This window comes from Anomalospiza imberbis, unplaced genomic scaffold (genome assembly GCF_031753505.1).
Source record: "Anomalospiza imberbis isolate Cuckoo-Finch-1a 21T00152 unplaced genomic scaffold, ASM3175350v1 scaffold_82, whole genome shotgun sequence".
NCBI lineage: Eukaryota > Metazoa > Chordata > Aves > Passeriformes > Viduidae > Anomalospiza > Anomalospiza imberbis.
In genome coordinates, this window is record NW_027100436.1 from 208309 (window position 1) to 229280 (window position 20972).

General features: G+C 50.9%; 1 protein-coding gene across 1 annotated transcript in view; it reads left to right on the forward strand.

Annotated features, from left to right (window-relative positions):
• Positions 1 to 20240, forward strand: part of LOC137467848 (protein-glutamine gamma-glutamyltransferase K-like) — a 27046-nt gene extending 6806 nt beyond the window's left edge. Inside the window, exons 2-10 of the mRNA XM_068179260.1 lie at positions 2499 to 2673; positions 5231 to 5369; positions 6181 to 6284; positions 7479 to 7567; positions 8439 to 8592; positions 12223 to 12501; positions 13605 to 13765; positions 18911 to 19047; positions 19982 to 20240. Coding sequence (XP_068035361.1) covers positions 2499 to 2673; positions 5231 to 5369; positions 6181 to 6284; positions 7479 to 7567; positions 8439 to 8592; positions 12223 to 12501; positions 13605 to 13765; positions 18911 to 19047; positions 19982 to 20240 — 1497 coding nt within the window. The remainder of the gene's footprint in view (positions 1 to 2498; positions 2674 to 5230; positions 5370 to 6180; positions 6285 to 7478; positions 7568 to 8438; positions 8593 to 12222; positions 12502 to 13604; positions 13766 to 18910; positions 19048 to 19981) is intronic.
• The last annotated feature ends 732 nt before the right edge of the window (positions 20241 to 20972 follow it).

Genomic DNA, 20972 nt, shown 5'->3' on the forward strand with positions numbered 1-20972 from the left:
GGAATTTTTGGGGCATTTGGGGATTTTTTGGAGAAATTTGGGGGAATTTTGGGGAATTTTGGGGGGAATTTGGGTGAAATTTCAGGAATTTGGGGAAAATTTGGGGATTTTTGGGAAAATTCAGGAATTTTGGGGGAAAATTGTGAATTTTGGGGGAAATTTTGGGAATTTCTGAGGAAATTTTGGTGGAAATTTGGGAATTTCTGGAGGAATTTTGGGGGGAATTTGGGGAATTTTGTGGCAAATTTGGAAATTTCTGAGGAAATTTGGGAATTCTTGGGAAATTTTGGGCATTTGGGGGAAATTCTGGAATTTTCAGGGAACATTGGGGACTTTTGGGGAATTTCAGGGAATTTTGGGGAAAATTTGGGAATTTTGGGGGAAATTTGGGAATTTGGGGAAAATTTGGGAGTTTGGGGAAAAATACCTGGGATTTTTGGGGAAGTTTCTGGGATTTGGGAAAAATTTGGGGGAATTTTGGGGAAGTTTGGGGATTTTTTTTCAAAAATTGGGAATTTATGGGGAAATTCAGGGATTTTTGGAGAAAATTTGGGAATTTTTGGGGAAATGTGGAGGTGTGAGGGGAATTTAGGAAATTTTTGGGGAAATTTGGGGCATTTTTGGGGAAATTTGGGATTTTGGGGGAAAATCTGGGATTTTTTGGGAAATTTCTGGGATTTGGGGTGGAATTCCAGGAATTAGGGAGGAATTTTGGGGGATTTTGGGGCAAAATTCCTGGAATTTGGGGGTAATTTGGGCAGGTTTTGGGTGGAATTTCTGGTTATGATTTCAAAATTTTGGGGAGAATTCCGAGGATTTGGGGCAGATTCTCAGAATTTTTGGGCAAAATTCCGATTTTTTGGGGAAAACTGGGGAATTCTTGTGGAAATTTTGGCGTTTAGGGGAAAATTCCTAGGATTTTTGGGGAAATTCTGGGAATTTTGGGGGGAATTTGGGAATTTTGGGGGTTTTGGGGGAAATTCCTGGGATTTTGGGAAGAATTTGGGGGGAATTAGGGAGGGTTTTGGGTGGAATTCTGGAGATATTTGGGGAATTTTGGGGAGAATTCCGAGGATTTGGGGGGAATTCTGGGAATTTTGGGGGAAATTTCTGGGATTTGGGGTGAAATTCTGGGATTTGGGGGGAATTTTGGCGGATTTGGGGGCAAATTCTTGGAATTTTGGGGGATTTGGGGAAATTTTCGGAATTGTGGGGGAAATTCTGGAGATTTTTGGGAATTTTGGGCAGTATTCCGAGGATTTTGGCAAATTTTTGGAATTTTGGGGAAAATTCCTGGGATTTTGGGGGGGGGAATTCTGGAGATTTTTTTTGGAATTTGGGGGGAATTCTTCAGATTTTGGCAATTTTTTGGAATTTTGGGGGAAATTCCTGGGATTTGTTGCAGAATTCTCAGGATTTGGGGGATTTTTGGGAATTTCAGATTGGAATTGGGGGAATTTTTCCTGGGTTTTCTCCGGAATTCCAGGAGTTTGGGGCAGAATTCCCTTGGAATTCCCGAGGTCTGGGGGCTGGGATTTTCCCAATTTGGGCAGAAATTTTTGGGAATTTTGGGGATTTTTGGGAATTCTGGGATTTCACCATTTCCCAGAATTAATTCTGCCAAATTTGGGATCTTTAGGGTGGATTTCTGCTGGGAATTTTCGTCATTTTGGTGGAAATTTTGCAATTTTGGGCAGAAATTTGGGGATTTTTGGCCCAAATTTTTCAGGAATTTTGGAATTTCAGGATTTTTCAAATTTAACCATTTCCCAGGAATATTTTCAGGAATTTTGGAGTCTTTAGGGTGGAGTTTTGCTGGGAATTTTCAACATTTTGGTCAGAAATTTTGGGATTTTAGGGCAAAATTTTGGGATATTTTTGGGATTTTTTGGGAATTTTTGGATTGTCAAGATTTCACCATTTCCCAGGAATATTTTCAGGAATTTTGGGTTTTTAAGTTGGATTTTTGCTGGGAATTTTCATTGTTTTCGTGGAAATTTTACAATTTTAGGCAGAAATGTGGGGATTTGGGGCCAAATTTTTTTGGAATTTTTTTGGAATTTTGGGAATTTTTTGGAAATGTTGGGATTTTCAGGATTCCAACTTTTCCCAGGAATAATTCTGCCATGTTTGGGATGGCAAGGGCGGAGTTTTGTGGGAATTATCAGCATTTTGGGATGAAGCTTTGCTCATTTAGGCTGGAATTTCCCCAATTTTGAGAAGAAATTTGGGGATTTGGGGGCAGAAATTTTGGGAATTTGGGGGATTTTTTGGGAATTTTTGGATTTTCAAGATTCCACCATTTCCCAGGAATATTTTCAGGAACTTTGACCTCTTTCAGCCGGAATTTTGCTGGGAATTTCCGTCGTTCCCCCCCACAATTTTCGCATTTTCCGCCCGATTTTCCTGGAAATTTCGTTTTGTTTTTTTTTTTTTTTTTAATTTTTTCCCCTAAATCCCGGTTTTTTCCCCAAAAATTCCCATTTTTCCCATCCCAGGTGAACTCCCTGGACGACAGCGGGGTGCTGGTGGGGAACTGGACCGGGGATTACTCGCAGGGCACGAACCCCTCGGCATGGGCCGGCTCCGTGGGGATCCTGCGCAGCTTCCACGGCTCCGGCAGCCCGGTCCGCTACGGCCAGTGCTGGGTGTTCGCCGGCGTGGTCACCACGGGTGGGCGCTGGTTCTTACTGGTTTATACTGGGAGGGACTGGGAGGGGGAAAGCGGCGAAAAAATGGTGGAAAAATGGTGAAAAACGGGCGAAAAATGGGGAAAATATGGGGATAAAAGGGTTAAAAAGGGGTTAAAATTGGATATGGGGTTACTGGTTTGGACTGGTTTGGACTGGTTCATACTGGTTCTTACTGGTTTATACTGGGAGGGACTGGGAGGGGGAAAGCGGCGAAAAATGGTGGGAAAATGGTGAAAAACGGGGCGAAAAATGGGGAAAATATGGGGATAAAAGGGTTAAAAAGGGGTTAAAATTGGATATGGGGTTACTGGTTTGGACTGGTTTGAACTGGTTCATACTGGTTCTTACTGGTTTTATACTGGTTTATACTGGTTTATACTGGTTTATACTGGTTTATACTGGTTTGGACTGGGAGGGGAAAGCGGCAAAAAAAAGGTAGGAAAATGGTGAAAAACCGGCGAAAAAATGGGGAAAATATGGGGATAGAAGGGTTAAAAAGGGGTTAAAATTGGATATGGGGTTACTGGTTTGGACTGGTTTGGACTGGTTCATACTGGTTCTTACTGGTTTATACTGGGAGGGACTGGGAGGGGGAAAGCAGCGAAAAAATGGTGGGAAAATGGAGAAAAACGGGCGAAAAAATGGGGAAAATATGGGGATAGAAGGGTTAAAAAGGGTTAAAATTGGATATGGGGTTACTGGTTTGGACTGGTTCTTACTGGTTCATACTGGTTTATACTGGTTTATACTGGAAGGACTGGGAGGGGGAAAGCGGCGAAAAAATGGTGGGTAAATGGTGAAAGACGGGCGAAAAATGGGGAAAATATGGGGATAGAAGGGTTAAAAAGGGGTTAAAATTGGATATGGGGTTACTGGTTTGGACTGGTTTGAACTGGTTCATACTGGTTTATACTGGTTTATACTGGGAGGGTCTGGGCGGGGGAAAGTGGTGAAAAAATGGTGGGAAAATGGTGAAAAACAGGTGGAAAATGGGGAAAATATGGGGATAAAAGGGTTAAAAAGGGGTTAAAATTGGATATGGGGTTACTGGTTTGGACTGGTTTGGACTGGTTCATACTGGTTTATACTGGGAGGGTCTGGGAGGGGAAAGCGGCAAAAAAAATGGTGGGAAAATGGAGAAAAACGGGCGAAAATGGGGAAAATATGGGGATAGAAGGGTTAAAAAGGGGTTAAAATTGGATATGGGGTTACTGGTTTGACTGGTTTGGACTGGTTCATACTGGTTCTTACTGGTTTATACTGGGAGGGACTGGGAGGGGGAAAGCGGCAAAAAATGGTGGGAAAATTGTGAAAAATGGGCGGAAATGGGGAAAATATGGGGATAAAAGGGTTAAAAAGGGGTTAAAATTGGATATGGGGTTACTGGTTTGGACTGGTTTGGACTGGTTCATACTGGTTCTTACTGGTTTATACTGGAGGGACTGGGAGGGGGAAAGCGGCGAAAAAATGGTGGGAAAATGGTGAAAAACGGGCGAAAAATGGGGAAAATATGGGGATAGAAGGGTTAAAAAGGGGTTAAAATTGGATATGGGGTTACTGGTTTGGACGGACTGGTTTGAACTGGTTCATACTGGTTTATACTGGTTTATACTGGAGGGTCTGGGCGGGGGAAAGTCGTGAAAAAATGGTGGGAAAATGGTGAAAAACAGGTGGAAAATGGGGAAAATATGGGGATAAAAGGGTTAAAAAGGGGTTAAAATTGGATATGGGGTTACTGGTTTGGACTGGTTTGGACTGGTTCATACTGGTTTATACTGGTTTATACTGGGAGGGACTGGGAGGGGGAAAGCGGCAAAAAATGGTGGGAAAATGGTGAAAAAGTGGCAAAAAATGGGGAAAATATGGGGATAAAAGGGTTAAAAAGGGGTTAAAATTGGATATGGGGTTACTGGTTTGGACTGGTTTGTACTGGTTCTTACTGGTTTATACTGGGAGGGTCTGGGAGGGGGAAAGCGGCAAAAAAATGGTGGGAAAATGGAGAAAAACGGGCGAAAAATGGGGAAATTTGGGATAAAAGGGTTAAAAAGGGGTTAAATTGGATATGGGGTTACTGGTTTGGACTGGTTTGGACTGGTTCATAGTGGTTTATACTGGTTCATACTGGTCCTTACTGGTTCATACTGGTTCATACTGGTTCATGCTGGTCGAACCCCAACCCACAACTCAACATTTTACTGGTTCATACTGGTTTATACTGGTTTACATTGACTTCTATTGCCATATACCGGTCCATACTGGTTTATACTGGTTTATACTGGTCCTTACTGGTTCATACTGGTTTGTACTGGTTTATACCAGTCTGCACCAGTCCATACTGGTCCGTACTGGTCCTTACTGGTTTATACTGGTTTATACTGGTGGAACCCCATCCCACAACTCAATATTTTGCTGGTTCATACTGGTTTATATCGACTTCTATTGCCCTATACTGGTTTATACCGGTCTGTACTGGTTCATACCGGTTTATACCGGTCTGTACTGGTTCATACTGGTTTATACTGGTCTGTACTGGTCAGTGCTGCGCTGCCTGGGCCTGCCCACCCGCACGGTGACCAACTACAACTCTGCCCACGACACGGACACGTCGCTGACCACCGACATCTACCTGGACGAGGCCATGCGGCCCCTGGAGCGCCTCAACACCGACTCCGTCTGGTACTGGGCAAACTGGTTTATACTGGTTTATGCTGGTTTGGACTGGTTTATACTGGTTTGGACTGGTTTGGGCTGGTTTATACTGGTTTGGACTGGTTTGAGCTGGTTTGGACTGGTTTGGACTGGTTTATACTGGTTTGGACTGGTTTGGGCTGGTTTATACTGGTTTGGACTGGTTTGGACTGGTCCATACCGGTCTGTACTGGTCTATACTGGTCCATACCAGTCCATACTGGTCCATACTGGTCTGTACTGGTCTATACTGGTCCGTACTGGTTTTTATTGGTCTGTACCAGTTTATACTGGTTTATACTGGTCTTTACTGGTTTATACTGGTCCATACTGGTCCGTACTGGTTTATACTGGTCCGTACTGGTTTATACTGGTCCATACTGGTCCATACCGGTCCATACTGGTCCATACCGGTTTATACAGGTCCGTACTCGTCCATACTGGTCCGTACTGGTTTATACTGGTCTGTACTGGTTTATACTGGTCTGTACCAGTTTATACTGGTTTGTACTGGTCTCTACTGGTTTATACTGGTCCATACTAGTCCATACCAGTCCATACTGGTCCATACCAGTCCATACCGGTCCATACTGGTCCATACCGGTCCATACCGGTCCATACTGGTCCATACTGGTTTGTACTGGTCCGTACCAGTCCATACTGGTCCATACTGGTTTATACTGGCCCATACCATCCCATACTGGTTTATACTGGTCCATACTGCTTCATAGCCATCCATACCGGTTTATACTGGTCCGTACTGGTCCATACTGGTTTATACTGGTCCATACTGGTGCAGGAACTTCCACGTGTGGAACGACTGCTGGATGAAGCGGCCGGACCTGCCCGAGGGCTACGACGGCTGGCAGGTGGTGGACGCCACGCCCCAGGAGACCAGCAGCGGTACTGGGCCATACTGGTTTATACTGGGCCATACTGGTTTATACTGGGAGGTGACTGGGAGCAGGAAAATGGGGCAAAAACGGCGGGAAAATGGTTAAAAATGGGGGGGAAATGGGGGGAAATGGGGATTTGGGGTTACTGGTTTGTACTGGTTTGTACTGGTTTGGGGCTGGTGGTTACTGGTTTATACTGGTTTATACTGGGAGGGGACTGGGAGGGGGGAAATGGGGCAAAAACTGCAGGAAAACAGCAAAAAAAAGGGTTAAAAATGGGGGAAATGGGGATTTGGGGTTACTGGTCTGTACTGGTTTGTACTGGTCTGTACTGGTCCATAGTGGTCCATACTGGTCCATGCTGGTCCGTACGGGTCCATGCTGGTCCGTACTGGTCCATTCTGGTTTATACTGGTCCATGCTGGTCCGTACTGGTCCATACTGGTCCATGCTGGTCCGTACTGGTCCATACCGGTCCATATTGGTCCGTACTGGTCCGTACTAGTCCGTACTGGTCCGTACTGGTCCATACTGGTCCATGCTGGTCCGTACTGGTCCATACTGGTCCATATTGGTCCGTACTGGTCCGTACTAGTCCGTACTGGTCCGTACTGGTCCATATTGGTCCGTACTGGTCCGTACTAGTCCGTACTGGTCCGTACTGGTCCATACTGGTCCATGCTGGTCCGTACTGGTCCATATTGGTCCGTACTGGTCCGTACTAGTCCGTACTGGTCCGTACTGGTCCATACTGGTCCATACTGGTCCATACTAGTTTGTACTGGTCAGTACTGGTCCGTACTGGTCCTGACTGGTTCGTACTGGTCCTTACTGGTCCGTACTGGTCCATTCTGGTCCATACAGGTGCATACTGGTCCATATTGGTCCATACTGGTCCGTACTGGTCCTTACTGGTCCGTACTGGTCCATACTGGTTCATACTAGTTCGTACTGGTCAGTACTGATCCGTACTGGTCCTTACTGGTCTGTACTGGTCCTTACTGGTCCGTACTGGTCCATACTGGTTCGTACTTGTCTGTACTGGTCCATACTGGTCCGTACTGGTCCGTGCTGGTCCATACTGGTCCGTACTGGTCCGTACTGGTCCGTGCTGGTCCATATTGGTCCATACTGGTCCATACTGGTCCGTACTGGTCCGTACTGGTCCGTACTGGTCCATACTGGTCCGTACTGGTTCCAGGCCTGTTCTGCTGCGGGCCCTGCTCCGTCACGGCCGTCAAGAACGGCGACGTTTTCCTCAAGTACGACACGCCCTTCGTCTTCGCCGAGGTGGGCGGGGCTCATTATGCAAATGAGGGATTAGTTGGGTGGGAGGCGTGGCTAATGTTGCTAAAAGGGGGTGATTAATTATGCAAATGAGATGGGTAATTATGGAAAGGAAGCTGGTGAGCAATGGCCGTGCGCTGGTGGCTTTAGGTTGTGGGCGTGGCTTTTGTTATGCAAATGAGTGTCTAATTAGGCAAATTAATATGTATAATTAATGACGCTGTGGGTTGATGGTTAAATATGCAAATGAGGCGGTAAATTATGGAAATGAACACCTGAACAATGGCAGTCTGCTGGCAGTTTCGGGTGCAAGGCGTGGCTTAATTATGCAAATTAGGATATGATTATGCAAATTAATACGTGTAATTAACGGTGCTGCTGAGGGGTAAAATTAATTTTGCAAATGAGAACGTTAAATAAGGGAAGGACCAGGTAAACAATGGCAACGCACTGGCGGCTTGCGGTGGTGGATTTATTATGCAAATCAGGCCTTAATTGTGCTAATTAGCAGACATAACAAATGGTGCTGAGGGGGTGATCACTAATTATACAAATGAGACTCTCAGGGACACGCCCTAATTATGCAAAGCCGGGGCTAATTAGCCTAACACTGAACCATAATTAACAATGCTGCTGTGGGGGCTTAGTGAGGACACTAATAACCTAATTAATTATGCAAATGAGCCGGCTAATTACGCAGGCGAACACCGACAAGGCGTGCTGGCAGCTGCTGTGGGCGTGCCCTAATTACACAAAGCAGGGTTAATTACCCTAACAACAAACCATAATTAATGCTGCTGGGGCGGGGCGGGGGGGGGTATTGAGGACACTAACGACCTAATTAATTATGCAAATGAGCGGGTTAATTACGCAGGTGAACAGCGACAAGGTGTACTGGCAGCGGCAGCCGCACGGGGGCTTTGCCGTGGTGCACGTGGAGGAGGGCGCGATCGGCCGCAGGATCAGCACGCTGGGCGCCGGCTCTGCGGCCAGAGTGGACATCACTGACCAGTACAAGCACCCCGAGGGTCAGTGAGTGACCACTGAGTGACCACTGAGTGACCACTGAGTGACCACTGACCCCTGAGTGACCATAGAGTAACCCTTAGTGACCGATGAGTGACCGCAGGATCAGCACGCTGGGCGCCGGCTCTGCGGCCAGAGTGGACATCACTGACCAGTACAAGCACCCCGAGGGTCAGTGAGTGACCACTGAGTGACCACTGAGTGACCACTGACCCCTGAGTGACCATAGAGTAACCCTTAGTGACCGATGAGTGACCGCAGGATCAGCACGCTGGGCGCCGGCTCTGCGGCCAGAGTGGACATCACTGACCAGTACAAGCACCCCGAGGGTCAGTGAGTGACCACTGAGTGACCACTGAGTGACCACTGAGTGACCCCTGAGTGACCACTGACCCCTGAGTGACCATAGAGTAACCCTTAGTGACCGATGAGTGACCGCAGGATCCGCACGCTGGGCGCCGGCTCTGCGGCCAGAGTGGACATCACTGACCAGTACAAGCACCCCGAGGGTCAGTGAGTGACCACTGAGTGACCACTGAGTGACCACTGACCCCTGAGTGACCATAGAGTAACCCTTAGTGACCGATGAGTGACCGCAGGATCAGCACGCTGGGCGCCGGCTCTGCGGCCAGAGTGGACATCACTGACCAGTACAAGCACCCCGAGGGTCAGTGAGTGACCACTGAGTGACCACTGAGTGACCACTGAGTGACCCCTGAGTGACCACTGACCCCTGAGTGACCATAGAGTAACCCTTAGTGACCGATGAGTGACCGCAGGATCCGCACGCTGGGCGCCGGCTCTGCGGCCAGAGTGGACATCACTGACCAGTACAAGCACCCCGAGGGTCAGTGAGTGACCACTGAGTGACCACTGAGTGACCACTGACCCCTGAGTGACCCCTGAGTGACCATAGAGTAACCCTTAGTGACCGATGAGTGACCGCAGGATCAGCACGCTGGGCGCCGGCTCTGCGGCCAGAGTGGACATCACTGACCAGTACAAGCACCCCGAGGGTCAGTGAGTGACCACTGAGTGACCCCTGAGTGACCACTGAGTGACCACTGACCCCTGAGTGACCCCTGAGTGACCATAGAGTAACCCTTAGTGACCGATGAGTGACCGCAGGATCCGCACGCTGGGCGCCGGCTCTGCGGCCAGAGTGGACATCACTGACCAGTACAAGCACCCCGAGGGTCAGTGAGTGACCACTGAGTGACCACTGAGTGACCACTGACCCTGAGTGACCCCTGAGTGACCATAGAGTAACCCTTAGTGACCGATGAGTGACCACAGGATCCGCACGCTGGGCGCCGGCTCTGCGGCCAGAGTGGACATCACTGACCAGTACAAGCACCCCGAGGGTCAGTGAGTGACCACTGAGTGACCACTGAGTGACCACTGACCCCTGAGTGACCCCTGAGTGACCATAGAGTAACCCTTAGTGACCGATGAGTGACCGCAGGATCCGCACGCTGGGCGCCGGCTCTGCGGCCAGAGTGGACATCACTGACCAGTACAAGCGCCCCGAGGGTCAGTGAGTGACCACTGAGTGACCACTGAGTGACCACTGAGTGACCACTGACCCCTGAGTGACCCCTGAGTGACCATAGAGTAACCCTTAGTGACCGATGAGTGACCGCAGGATCAGCACGCTGGGCGCCGGCTCTGCGGCCAGAGTGGACATCACTGACCAGTACAAGCACCCCGAGGGTCAGTGAGTGACCACTGAGTGACCACTGAGTGACCACTGAGTGACCACTGACCCCTGAGTGACCCCTGAGTGACCATAGAGTAACCCTTAGTGACCGATGAGTGACCGCAGGATCAGCACGCTGGGCGCCGGCTCTGCGGCCAGAGTGGACATCACTGACCAGTACAAGCACCCCGAGGGTCAGTGAGTGACCACTGAGTGACCACTGAGTGACCACTGAGTGACCACTGACCCCTGAGTGACCCCTGAGTGACCATAGAGTAACCCTTAGTGACCGATGAGTGACCGCAGGATCAGCACGCTGGGCGCCGGCTCTGCGGCCAGAGTGGACATCACTGACCAGTACAAGCACCCCGAGGGTCAGTGAGTGACCACTGAGTGACCACTGAGTGACCACTGAGTGACCACTGACCCCTGAGTGACCATAGAGTAACCCTTAGTGACCGATGAGTGACCGCAGGATCCGCACGCTGGGCGCCGGCTCTGCGGCCAGAGTGGACATCACTGACCAGTACAAGCACCCCGAGGGTCAGTGAGTGACCACTGAGTGACCACTGAGTGACCACTGAGTGGCCACTGACCCCTGAGTGACCCCTGAGTGACCACTGAGTGACCCCTGATGCCTAAGTGACCACTGAGTGACCCAGAGTGGACGTCACTGACCAATAAGAACTGATGACCCAACCCTTGATCTTTTGACCCAACCAATTACAGATGACCCAACCAATGACCAATGACCCAACCAATGACCAATGACCCAACCAATGACCACTTGACCCAACCCTTGACTGATGACCCAACCCTTGATCTCTTGATCCAAACCTTGACCCATGACCCCAACCAATGACTGATGACCCCACCAATTACCGATGACCCAACCAATGACCCCTTGACCCAACCAATGACCACTTGACCCAACCCTTGACTGATGACCCCACCAATGACCAATGACCCAACCAATGACCCCTTGACCCAACCAATGACCACTTGACCCAACCCTTGACTGATGACCCAGCCCTTGACCAATGACCCAACCAATGACCAGTGACCCGACCATTGACCAATGACCCCACCAATGACCCCTTGACCAATGACCCATTCCTTGACCCAACCCTTGACCCATTGACCCAATGACCCCTTGACCCAACCAATGACCTCTTGACCAATGACCCAATCCTTGACCCAACCCTTGGCCAATGACCCAATGACCCAACCAATGACCCCTTGACCCAACCCTTAACCCAACCAATGACCAGTGATCCAACCATTGACCAATGACACCACCAATGGCCCCTTGACCAATGACCCAATCCTTGACCCCTTGACCCAACTAATGACCAATGACCCAACCAATGACCAATGACCCAACCAATGACCAATGATCCAACCCTTGATCTCTTGACCCAACCAATGACCAATGACCCAACCCTTGACCCATAACCCATCCCTTGACCCATGACCCCAACCCTTGACCCATGACCCAACCAATGACCCCTTGACCCAATGACCCCTTAACCCAACCAATGACCACTTGACCCAACCCTTGACCCATGACCCAACCAATGACCCCTTGACCTAACCAATGACCAATGACCCAACCAAGGACCCCTTGACCTAACCAATGACCAATGACCCAACCAAGGACCCCTTGACCAATGGCCTAATCCTTGACCCAACCAATGACGAATGACCCAACCATTGACCAATGACCCCACCAATGACCCCTTGACCAATGAGCCAACCAATGACCCCTTGACCTAACCAATGACCAATGACCCAACCAAGGACCCCTTGACCAATGGCCTAATCCTTGACCCAACCAATGACGAATGACCCAACCATTGACCAATGACCCCACCAATGACCCCTTGACCAATGAGCCAACCAATGACCCCTTGACCCTTTGACCCCCGGCCAGGCTCGGAGGAGGAGCGCCGCGCCGTCTCCACGGCCACTTCTCACGGCTCGCGGCCGCGCCAGCGGGGCCCGGCCTCGGCCGGAGAGGTGACGCTGACCGTTGGGGCCGGTCCAGCCGTGGCCGGAGCCGATCTGGAGCTGCGGGCAGTGGTCAAGAACCAAGGGCTGGAGCCTCGGACGCTGCGGCTGCGCTTCTCCCTCTGCGCCGTCCGCTACACCGGAGTGGCCGGAGCCGCCTTCCGGCAGGAGCAGCACCGCCGGACGCTGCCCCCGGGCCAGGGTGAGCCGCTGGGAGGGACTGGTTTATACTGGTTTATACTGGTTTATACTGGGAGAGGGTTTTCGGTCACCCAAAGGGTGAAAAATGGGGGAAAATTGGTGTTAAATTCAGTATTTGGTACTGGTTTATACTGGTTTGGTATTGGTTTGTACTGGTTTGCTACTGGTTTGTACTGGTTTATACTGGTTTGTTCTGGTTTGTACTGGTTTGTACTGGGAGGGGACTGGAAGGGACTGGTTTATACTGGGAGGGACTGGGAGGGGGTTTGAGGGGATTTTGGGGGGTTTTGGGTTGCCCAGAGGGTGAAAAATGTGGGGAAATTGGCATTGTTAAATTCAGCATTTGGTACTGGTTTATACTGGTCTGTACTGGTTATACTGGTTCATACTGGTTGATACTGGTTTGGTACTGGTTTGGTACTGGTTTGGTACTGGTTTATACTGGTTTGGTACTCCTTTATACTGGGAGCAACTGGGAGGGCCAGGACAGTGCCACCCCTTCATTGCCACACCCGGGGACACCCCAGAGTGTCCCCAAGGTGTCCCCAGGGTGTCCCCAGGGTGTCCCCAGCCCCATCCCATTGAGCTCCAACATGAGCCCCAAGCCCAGGGCCACCTCAGGGCCCCCCAGGGGTGTCTGGGGCTGTCCCCAATGTCCCCTGGGGTGTCCCAATGTCACCTGGGCTGTTCCTGATGTCCCCTGGGGATGTCCCAATGTCCCCTGGGGTGTCCCCAAGGTCACCTGGGGCTGTCCCCGATGTCCCCTGGGGATGTCCTCAATGTCCCCTGGGGTGTCCCCAATGTCACCTGGGGTGTCCCCGATGTCCCCTGGGGGTGTCCCTGATGTCCCCTGGGGGTGTCCCCGATGTCCCCTGGGGGTGTCCCTGATGTCCCCTGGGGGTGTCCCTGATGTCCCCTGGGGGTGTCCCTGATGTCCCCTGGGGGTGTCCTCGATGTCCCCTGGGGGTGTCCCCGATGTCCCCTGGGGGTGTCCTCGACATCCCCTGGGCTGTCCCCAATGCCCTTTGGGTTGTCCCCACTGTCCACTTGGGGTGTCCCCGCTGTCCCCCGGGGGCGTCGCCGACGTCCCCGCTGTCCCCGCAGAGGACACGGTGGCCATGACGGTGACGTACGGCGAGTACCAGCCGCACGTGGGCGACCAGGACGCGCTGAAGCTGACGGTGGCCGCGGCCGTGCAGGAGAGCGGCCAGGTGCTGGCCAAGGAGCTGCTGGTGCGGCTGCACACGCCCGAGCTGACCCTGACGGTAACGGCGACCCCCGAATACCAACGGAACCCCAAAAACATCCCAGGGGAATGCCAAAGGAACCCCAAAAACATCCCAGAGAAATCCCAAAGGAACCCAAAAAACATCCCAGAGAAATCCCAAAGGAACCCAAAAAACATCCCAGAGGAATCCCAATGGAACCCCAAAAACATCACAGCGGAACCCCAAAAACATCCCACAGAAATCCCAACGGAACCCCAAAAACATCCCAGAGGAATCCCAAAGGGACCCCAAAAACATCCCAGAGGAATCCAAAAGGGACCCTAAAAACATCCCACAGAAATCCCAACGGAACCCCAAAAACATCCCAGAGAAATCCCAAAGGGACCCCAAAAACATCCCAGAGAAATCCCAACGGAACCCCAAAAACATCCCAATGGAACCCCAAAAACATCCCAGAGAAATCTCAACAGAAGCCCAAAAACATCCCACAGAAATCCCAAAGGGACCCCAAAAACATCCCAATGGAACCCCAAAAACATCCCAGAGAAATCCCAAAGGAACCCAAAACATCCCAGAGAAATCCCAAAGGGACCCCAAAACATCCCAGAGGAATCCCAAAGGAACCCCAAAAACATCCCAGAGGAATCCAAAAGGGACCCCAAAAACATCCCAGAGAAATCCGAAATGGAACCCCAAAAACATCCCAGAGAAATCCCAAAGGGACCCCAAAACATCCCAGAGGAATCCAAAAGGGACCCCAAAGGAACCCAAAAAACATCCCAACAGAACCCCAAAAACATCCCGGAGAAATCCTAAAGGGACCCCAAAAACATCCCAGAGAAATCCCACAGGGACCCCTAAAACAACCCAGAGGAATCCCAAACGGAACCCCAAAACATCCCAGAGAAATCCTAAAGAGATCCCATAAAGGAATTCAGGAGAATCCCAAAAAATTTGGGGTTTTCAGTGCGGAGATGGGGAGGGCCTGAAATCCCCATTGTGTTCAATGGGGTAGACCTGTTGTCTGTAACTCCCCACTGGGTTCAATGGGGTAGACCTGTTGTCTGTAACTCCCCATTGGGTTCAATGGGGTAGACCTGTTGTCTGTAACTCCCCATTGGGTTCAATGGGGTAGACCTGTTGTCTGTAACTCCCCATTGGGTTCAATGGGGTAGACCTGTTGTCTGTAACTCCCCATTGGGTTTAATGGGGTAGACCTGTTGTCTGTAACTCCTCATTGGGTTCAATGGGGTAGACATGTTGTCTGTAACTCCCCATTGGGTTCAATGGGGTAGACCTGTTGTCCCCAAATCCCATTGGGTTCAATGGGGTAGACCTGTTGTCCTTGAATCCCCATTGACTTCAACGGGGTAGACCTGTTGTCTGTAACTCCCCTTTGGGTTCAATGGGGTAGACCTGTTGTCCCCAAATCCCTTTGGGTTCAATGGGGTAGACATGTTGTCGGTAACTCCCCATTGGGTTCAATGGGGTAGACCTGTTGTCTGTAATTCCCCATTGGGTTCAATGGGGTAGACCTGTTGTCCCCAAATCCCTTTGGGTTCAATGGGGTAGACCTGTTGTCGGTAACTCCCCATTGGGTTCAATGGGGTAGACCTGTTGTCTGTAACTCCCCATTGGGTTCAATGGGGTAGACCTGTTGTCCCTAAATCCCATTGACTTCAATGGGGTAGACTTGGTGTCCCTGAATCCCCATTGACTTCAATGGGGTAGACCTGGTGTCCGCAAATCCCCATTGACTTCAATGGGGTAGACCTGTTGTCCCTGAATCCCCATTGACTTCAATGGGGTAGACCTGTTGTCCCTGAATCCCCATTGACTTCAATGGGGTAGACCTGTTGTCCCTAAATCCCATTGACTTCAATGGGGTAGACCTGTTGTCCCTGAATCCCCATTGACTTCAATGGGGTAGACCTGTTGCTCTTGAATCCCCATTGACTTCAACGGGGTAGACCTGTTGTCTGCAATTCCCCATTGGGTTCAATGGGGTAGACCTGTTGTCTGTAACTCCCCATTGGGTTCAATGGGGTAGACCTGTTGTCTGTAACTCCCCATTGGGTTCAATGGGGTAGACCTGTTGTCTGAAACTCCCCATTGGGTTCAATGGGGTAGACCAGTTGTCTGTAACTCCCCATTGGGTTCAATGGGGTAGACCTGTTGTCTGCAATTCCCCATTGGGTTCAATGGGGTAGACCTGTTGTCTGTAACTCCCCATTGGGTTCAATGGGGTAGACCTGTTGTCTGTAACTCCCCATTGGGTTCAATGGGGTAGACCTGTTGTCTGTAACTCCTCATTGGGTTCAATGGGGTAGACCTGGTGCCCGGAGCTTTTTGGGGCAAAAATCCTCATTTTTGGGTTCAAATCGCGTTATTTTCCTGCTAAAAATCATCATTTTCCGGCTCAATCAGCTCATTTTGGACTAAATATTGCAATTTTGGGCTCAAACCCCAGAATCTGGGGAGAGAAAGTGGGATTTTGAGTTGAAAATGGTGATTTTTGGCGGTGAAAAAGGAGGATTTTTGCGTAAAAAAACGGGATTATTTCGGCGTAAAAATTTGCATTTTTGGGGACTGAAAAGGGGAAATTTTTTTGGTGAAAAAGGGGATTTTAGGGGTGAAAAAAGAGATTTTTGTGTCAAAAACGGGATTTTTTTGGGGAAAAAAATGGGATTTTTTGGGGGTAAAAAATTGCATTTTTTTTGTGACTTAAACTGGGATTTTTGGGGTGAAAAATGGGATTTTTGGGGTGGAATTGGGGTGGGATTTTTGGGGTGAATCCCGCAGATTTTGGGGATTTGGTGTAGAATTTTTTGGGGTAAAATCAGAGGATTTTGGGGGATTGGGGGTGGGATTTTTGGGGTGAAAATTTGAATTTTTTGGGGGGATTTTTGGGGTGAAAAATCGGATTTTTGGGACGGATTCTTTGGGATTTGGGGATGGGATTTTTGGGGTGAAAGCCAGGAATTTGGGGGATTTTCAGATGGGATTTTTGGGGTGAATCCCGCGGATTTGGGGGATTGGGGTTGGGATTTTTGGGGTGAAATCTGAGGATTTTGGGGGGATTTGGGGTGGGATTTTTGGGGTGAAAAATGGGATTTTTGGGATGGATTCTTTGGGATTTGGGGATGGGATTTTTGGGGTGATATCCAGGAATTTGGGGGACTTTCGGATGGGATTTTTTTGGGGTGAAATCTGAGGATTTTGGGGGATTTGGGGTGGGATTGTTGGGGTGAAAAATGGGATTTTTGGGGGAATTTTGGGGTGAAAAATGGGATTTTTGGGGTGGATTCTTTGGGATTTGGGGTGGGATTTTTTGGGGTGAAAGGCAGTGATTTGGGGTGAGATTTTTGGGGTGAAATCCGGGGATTTTGGGGGATTTGGGGTAGGATTTTTGGGGTGAAATCCGGGGATTTTGGGGGTTCAGGATGGGATTTTTGGGGTGAATCCCGTGGATTTGGGGTGGGATTTTTGGGGTGGGATTTTTGAGGTGATATCCGGGGATTTTGGGGTTTTAGGGTGTTAATTTTTGGGGTGAATCCCGTGGATTTAGGATGGGATTTTTGGGGTGAAATCCAGGGATTTTGGGGGTTCAGGATGGGTTTTTTGGGGTGAATCCCGTGGATTTGGGGTGGGATTTTTGGGGTGGGATTTTTGGGGTGAAATCCGGGGATTTTGGGATTTTAGGGTGGGATTTTTTGGGGTGAATCCCGTGGATTTGGGGTGGGATTTTTGGGGTGGGATTTTTGGGGTGAAATCCGGGGATTTCGGCTCCCCGCAGCTGCTGGGCCCGGCCGTGGTGGATTTGGGGTTCGGGGTGGGATTTTTGGGGTGAAATCAGGGGATTTTGGGATTTTAGGGTGGGATTTTTTGGGGTGAATCCCGTGGATTTGGGGTGGGATTTTTGGGGTGGGATTTTTGGGGTGAAATCCAGGGATTTTGGGGGTTCAGGATGGGATTTTTGGGGTGAATCCCGTGGATTTAGGATGGGATTTTTGGGGTGGGATTTTTGGGATGAAGTCCGGGGATTTTGGGGTGGGATTTTTGGGGTGAAATCTGGGGATTTTGGGATGGGATTTTTGGGGTGATATCCGGGGATTTTGGGGTTTTAGGGTGTTATTTTTTGGGGTGAATCCCGTGGATTTAGGATGGGATTTTTGGGGTGAAATCCAGGGATTTTGGGGGTTCAGGATGGGTTTTTTGGGGTGAATCCCGTGGATTTGGGGTGGGATTTTTGGGGTGGGATTTTTGGGGTGAAATCCGGGGATTTCGGCTCCCCGCAGCTGCTGGGCCCGGCCATGGTGGATTTGGGGTTCGGGGTGGGATTTTTTGGGTGAAATCCGGGGATTTTGAGATGGGATTTTTGGGGTGAAATCCGGGGATTTTGGGGTTTTAGGGTGATATTTTTTGGGGTGAATCCCGTGGATTTAGGATGGGATTTTTGGGGTGAAATCCAGGGATTTTGGGGGTTCAGGATGGGATTTTTTGGGGTGAATCCCGTGGATTAGGGGTGGGATTTTTGGGGTGGGATTTTTGGGGTGAAATCTGGGGATTTTGGGGTGGGATTTTTGGGGTGAAATCCGGGGATTTCGGCTCCCCGCAGCTGCTGGGCCCGGCCGTGGTGGATTTGGGGTTCGGAGTGGGATTTTTGGGGTGAAATCCGGGGATTTTGGGATGGGATTTTTGGGGTGATATCCGGGGATTTGGGGTTTTAGGGTGGGATTTTTTGGGGTGAAGCCCGTGGATTTGGGGTGGGATTTTTGGGGTGGGATTTTTGGGGTGAAATCCGGGGATTTTGGCTCCCCGCAGCTGCTGGGCCCGGCCGTGGTGGATTTGGGGTTCGGGGTGGGATTTTTGGGGTGAAATCTGGGGATTTTGGGGTTTTAGGGTGGGATTTTTTGGGGTGAATCCCGTGGATTTGGGGTGGGATTTTTGGGGTGGGATTTTTGGGGTGAAATCCAGGGCTTTTGGGGTGGGATTTTTGGGTGAAATCTGGGGATTTTGGGATGGGATTTTTGCGGTGAAATCCGGGGATTGTGGGATGGGATTTTTGGGGTGATATCCTGGGATTTTGGGGGATTTGGGGTGGGATTTTTTGGGGTGAAATCCGGGGATTTTGGGGTGGGATTTTTGGGGTGAAATCCGGGGAATTTCGGCTCCCCGCAGCTGCTGGGCCCGGCCGTGGTGGGCCGCGCGGTGCCGGTGCAGGTCGTGTTCCAGAACCCTCTGCCGGAGCCGCTGCCCGGGGCCTCGCTGCGCATGGAGGGCGCCGGCATCGCCTGCCCCAAACCCGTGGCGCTGGGGTGAGACTGGTTCATACTGGTTTATACTGGGAGGGGGGAGATGGGTGAAAAAATGGGTTAAAAAGGGGTTCGGAAAGGGTTAAAAGGGGTTAGCAAAGGGTTAAATGTGAATTACGGCTTACTGGTTTATACTGGGAGGGGGGGAAAGTGGGGAAAAATGGGTGGAAAATGGGTGGGAAAGGGTTAAGAAAGGGTTAAAGTTGGATTTGGGGTTACTGGTTTATACTGGGAAGGGCTGGGAGGGACTGGTTTAGACTGGTTTATACTGGTTTATACTGGTCCATACTGGCCCATACTGGTTTATACTGGTTTATACTGGTCCATACTGGTCCCTACTGGTCCGTACTGTTCCATACTGGTCCATACTGGTCCATACTGGTCCATACTGGTCCGTACTGCTCCATACTGGTCCATACTGGTCCGTACTGGTCCGTACCGGGCGTACTGGTCCCTGCTGGTTTATACCGGTCCGTACTGGTTTATACTGGTCCGTACTGGTTTATACCGGTCCGTACGGGTTTATACCGGTCCATACTGGTTTATACAGTTCCGTACTGGTTTATACTGGTCCGTACTGGTTTATACCGGTCCGTACTGGCCCGTACTGGTTTATACTGCTCCGTACTGGTTTATACTGGTCCGTACTGGTTTATACTGGTCCGTACTGGTTTATACCGGTCCGTACTGGTTTATACTGGTTTATACTGGTTTATACCGGTCCGTACTGGTCCGTACTGGTTTATACCGGTCCGTACTGGTTTATACTGGTTTATACCGGTCCGTACTGGTTTATACTGGTTTATACTGGTCCGTACTGGTCCGTACTGGTTTATACCGGTCCGTACTGGTTTATACTGGTTTATACCGGTCCGTACTGGTTTATACTGGTTTATACTGGTCCGTACTGGTGCTCACGGCTGCGCTCCGGCCGCAGGTCGGTGGGGGCGGGGCAGACGCTCCGGCTCAGCCAATCGGTGACGCCGCTGCGCGCGGGACAGCGCCGCCTGGCGGCCACGCTGGAGAGCGCAGCGCTGCCGCCGCTGCACGGCAGCCTCCAGTTCCAGGCGGTGACTGGGGACACTGGGAGCACTGGGAGCCTCCCTGGGGACACTGGGAGCACTGGGAACACTGGGAACGGCGGCAGGAGGCGGCGCAGGAGGAGGGGGAGGCCTGGGGGCAGCACGGGGGGGTGAACTGGGAGCACTGGTTTGTACTGGGAGCACCGGGGGGGGTCAGTGGGCCATACTGGGAGCACTGGGAGGGGTCACTGGGATATACTGGGAGCACTGGGAGCCATGTGGGGATACTGGGAGAGGGTTTGGGTCATACTGGTCCATACTGGGAGCCTTACTGGTCCATACTGGGAGTGCTGGGAGCCTTACTGGGAGCACTGGGAGAGGGTTTGGGGTCAGACTGGGAGCACTGGTTTGTACTGGGAGCACTGGGAGGGGGTTTGGGGTCGGACTGGGAGCACTGGTTTGTACTGGGAGCACTGGGGGGGGTCACTGGGCCATACTGGGAGCACTGGGAGGGGTCACTGGGCCATACTGGGAGCACTGGGAGCCTTACTGGGAGCACTGGGAGGGGTCACTGGGCCATACTGGGAGCACTGGGAGGGGTCACTGGGCCATACTGGGAGCACTGGGAGGGGTCACTGGTCCGTGTTGGTCCATACTGGTCCATACTGGTTTATACCGGTCCGTACTGGGAGCACTGGGATCGCCCCAGCCGCCTCCCCACCCCTCCCGATGACGTCAAAGCGCGGCGGTGACGTCACTCCCCCGCCCTCCAATAAAGCGCAGTTCAAAACCCGCCCCGAGTGACGTCATTCAACGGGCGGGGCCAGCGGGGGCTGGGGGGGGGCTGCGCCGCTCGGGATTGGCCGAAGCGGCGGCCAATGGGGAGAGAGCGCGGGCGCGGCGCGG